Source organism: Aedes albopictus, chromosome 1 (assembly GCF_035046485.1).
Source record: "Aedes albopictus strain Foshan chromosome 1, AalbF5, whole genome shotgun sequence".
Lineage (NCBI taxonomy): Eukaryota > Metazoa > Arthropoda > Insecta > Diptera > Culicidae > Aedes > Aedes albopictus.
Window position 1 is genome coordinate 228,635,784 of NC_085136.1, and position 2,868 is coordinate 228,638,651.

The 2,868-nt window shown below is 41.6% G+C and overlaps 2 protein-coding genes across 2 annotated transcripts; one reads left to right on the forward strand and one right to left on the reverse strand.

The window, feature by feature from the left end:
• Positions 1 to 626: 626 nt before the first annotated feature.
• LOC115257484 (non-specific lipid-transfer protein-like 1) lies at positions 627 to 1,149 on the reverse strand. The gene is made up of 2 exons (XM_029857112.2): positions 958 to 1,149; positions 627 to 887 (listed from the first exon to the last, which is right to left on the reverse strand). Exons 1-2 carry the CDS (start codon positions 1,082 to 1,084, stop codon positions 697 to 699), a joined length of 318 nt encoding a protein of 105 aa, XP_029712972.1. The 5' UTR covers positions 1,085 to 1,149; the 3' UTR covers positions 627 to 696.
• A 357-nt stretch (positions 1,150 to 1,506) lies between these two features.
• Positions 1,507 to 2,075, forward strand: LOC109430722 (non-specific lipid-transfer protein-like 1). The gene is made up of 2 exons (XM_019706797.3): positions 1,507 to 1,704; positions 1,767 to 2,075. Exons 1-2 carry the CDS (start codon positions 1,578 to 1,580, stop codon positions 1,955 to 1,957), a joined length of 318 nt encoding a protein of 105 aa, XP_019562342.2. The 5' UTR covers positions 1,507 to 1,577; the 3' UTR covers positions 1,958 to 2,075.
• Positions 2,076 to 2,868: the final 793 nt, after the last annotated feature.

The window sequence follows — 2,868 nt, forward strand, 5'->3', positions numbered from 1 at the left end:
AGAACCTAGCATCCGGAAGGTCGTAAAAGCTGGAAGGATACAACGGTCTGAGAATGCCGAAAAACAACCCTGCAATGCAATGGTTTTCGTAAGAGATCCGGATGGTACAAGAAGAGCTGGAGCACACTGACTGCATCTGTGGGCAGCGTGCAAGATGAGCGGACCAATTGCAATACATCCAAATAAGGGAGAACAAAAGATGTTATGACAGTTCTTACAAATTCTTAATACGGAGAATTTAAACACAAATTACTACTACACAGGATTTGGATTGGTCAATTGGTACATGGATGCCAGGCGTAAGGTGAAAGATTACGCTGTTAGTACACAGGGTCAAATATTTGTCCAAAAAGAAACCAATGCACAAACATCTTGTTTGACTCGATCGAATTTTCATTAGTGTCAAACTGATGTTGTTTCTTGAGTTCTTTCCTTGTCAAATATTTGACCCTGTGTACTACTGGCCTTAGGGCCTACGTAGTTTATGGGTAGGCCCTTAGTGTGTTTATTACTCTGAAGATAATGCGACAGACAGACCTTCTGCATACGAATCAGAAGCGGTGGCCACTATACCACCAAACCCCTCATGTGACCGAAGTTTCTTTCGCTCGCAATCAAAAAGTCAATTGTTACATTACATATGATACACATGCATGTATTTCCAGATCATTATTCAAACGCATTATCCCGTGCAGCTTAGATGGCATCAACCAGAGCCTGGAAGAGAGCCTCATCTCCGGTCATCTTGACCTTGCCCTGCTCGACGGCATCGTGCACCGAGACAGCCTTGGTTCCGACGGCAATGAAGTCTTCGTCCTTCATGTTGATCACGACATCGGCATTGGCAGCCTTACCTTCGTACACCTTCAAGTCCTTCAGATCCACAACTGATGAAAGAATGAGATGAATTAATTTATTGAGAACCTACTTAAACCATCTTTTGGATTATTAACTCACCCAACTCATGGAGACCATCAGCCGCTTCGATGTTCAACTGGAACACTCCAAGAACCTTGCGGGTACCGCTAGCGTCGATTCCGGCAACACGGGCCTTGATTTTCTCAACAACGGCGTCGCACTTCATGGTTGATTGTTTGTCGGCGGAAAGATCTTCACTGGTCGAAGGAACTGTGAATAACTGATAGCGATAGTGCAAATGGACACCTCATTTATAAGAAACGAACAAACTGCATTTCGGAAGTAACATGTGTTCCGGATTAGTTAACGATTGTTATCTATTTGTCGGTTAGCCGGCTATGTGCGTACCTCTAAAGCAAAATATGTTACAAAGTCCACGTGGCTTTAGCTTGCACGTCATGCTCGCTGCTATGGGTTGGATGTTTTTGTTTCTTCCGTAGGATAATCCTTAACAAATCTTCTATTCCGATAACGCTTAGCCGCTTAACCCAGTGGATCGGGTTAAGGATTTTGCAACTGTGGTTGCATGAATCTGCTCAGTTTGCATTTTCTCCAAGAAAGCTCCTATAAATACTTTCACCTACATTTGGTCTGAATGTCACTTACCTTTCAGTTTTCTTCAGATCAACGTCAGGTGCCAAACGGTAGCTTTTTTCATCATGAAGTGCGACGCCGTCATTGAAAGAATCAAGGCCCGTGTTGCCGGAATCGACGCCAGCGGACCCCGCAAGGTTTTGGGAGTGTTCCAGCTGAACATCGAAGCTGCCGATGGAGTTCATGAGCTTGGTGAGTAGTTGCGAGCTAATTTGCATATTTCAAAACAAAGTTGACCTTCTTGTCTTTTACAGTTGTTGATCTGAAGGGTCTGAAGGTATACGAGGGCAAAGAATCTGGAGCCGATGTGGTCATCAACATGAAGGATGAAGACTTTATTGCCGTCGGTACCAAGGCCATTTCTGTGCACGATGCTGTCGAACAGGGCAAGGTCAAGATGACTGGTGACGAAGCTCTCTTCCAGGCTCTTGTTGATGCTATCTAAACAGTATAGTATGGATCTTTGATTTCTTGATGTGCGAAAAATGGCGTGACTGATATTATGTTTAATGGCTACTGGAATAATGACTTACTTTAATAAATAGTTTTATTTGCAAGGGAAATGTATGGCTATTTTTGGTTAAAGATATCACATTGGACTAGATCATTCGCAATGTTAGCAAAACTCATGTTTTAAAATTTCCTGGTTTAGGATTTTTTACGGGCGTTTATTGGCTCGCCAAAATCATGGCTTCACTCAATGCTTTATTTCTTATTTTGCTGATAAGGGGCTGGCACCATTTGGACAGAGGGACCTATTTTGGACACCTGCTGTTATATTGCGCATTTGCCACCCCACTGGACCTCTTTCGCAGTTTTTTTAAGGCCCGGCTACGTTTAGTAGGGGAGACTGAGGAGACTTGATCCCTGGGGAGACTTGTTCCCCCCATATATGCTCGGAATCAAAAACATTTTTCTTCTAGCATATTTTTTCCAAAACTACTCCTGGACAAACGACTATGTTTTGGCTATAAGTGATTTCGATTGTACATTGCATTATTTTTTAACGGCTGATGGTTTGTTTTCAGTCTTTCAGAAATCTTTTAGGCGATTCCGGAAAATCTAAATAACTTTGTGAAAATTGAACCAAATTGTGTCAAAATTTCACAGCACATAGTTTGAATAAAATACTTTCAAACTTATTTATTCAAATAAGGCTGTTATTAACATATTTTAATTAATTCAGCTTAGTATACACAACAGTGACATGGGGAGACTTGATCCCTCGAGGATTACACACACATTATACATGTGAAAAATAAAATTCTATTCGGAAGCCTCTATTTACTTGGAATTCAACGATAAAATGTGTCAGATAATTATAACTTTAGTACAAACCAAGAAAAGGGGGATCAA

What these genes read in the sequence shown, in the direction of transcription:
- LOC109430722 (XM_019706797.3), top strand. Translation starts at nt 1,578, where the DNA reads ATGAAGTGCGACGCCGTCATTGAAAGAATCAAGGCCCGTGTTGCCGGA. An exon ending in CGATGGAGTTCATGAGCTTG is followed by an intron (nt 1,705 to 1,766) that starts GTGAGTAGTTGC and finishes TGTCTTTTACAG; the next exon opens with TTGTTGATCTGAAGGGTCTG.
- LOC115257484 (XM_029857112.2), bottom strand. Translation starts at nt 1,084, where the DNA reads ATGAAGTGCGACGCCGTTGTTGAGAAAATCAAGGCCCGTGTTGCCGGA. An exon ending in TGATGGTCTCCATGAGTTGG is followed by an intron (nt 888 to 957) that starts GTGAGTTAATAA and finishes TTCTTTCATCAG; the next exon opens with TTGTGGATCTGAAGGACTTG.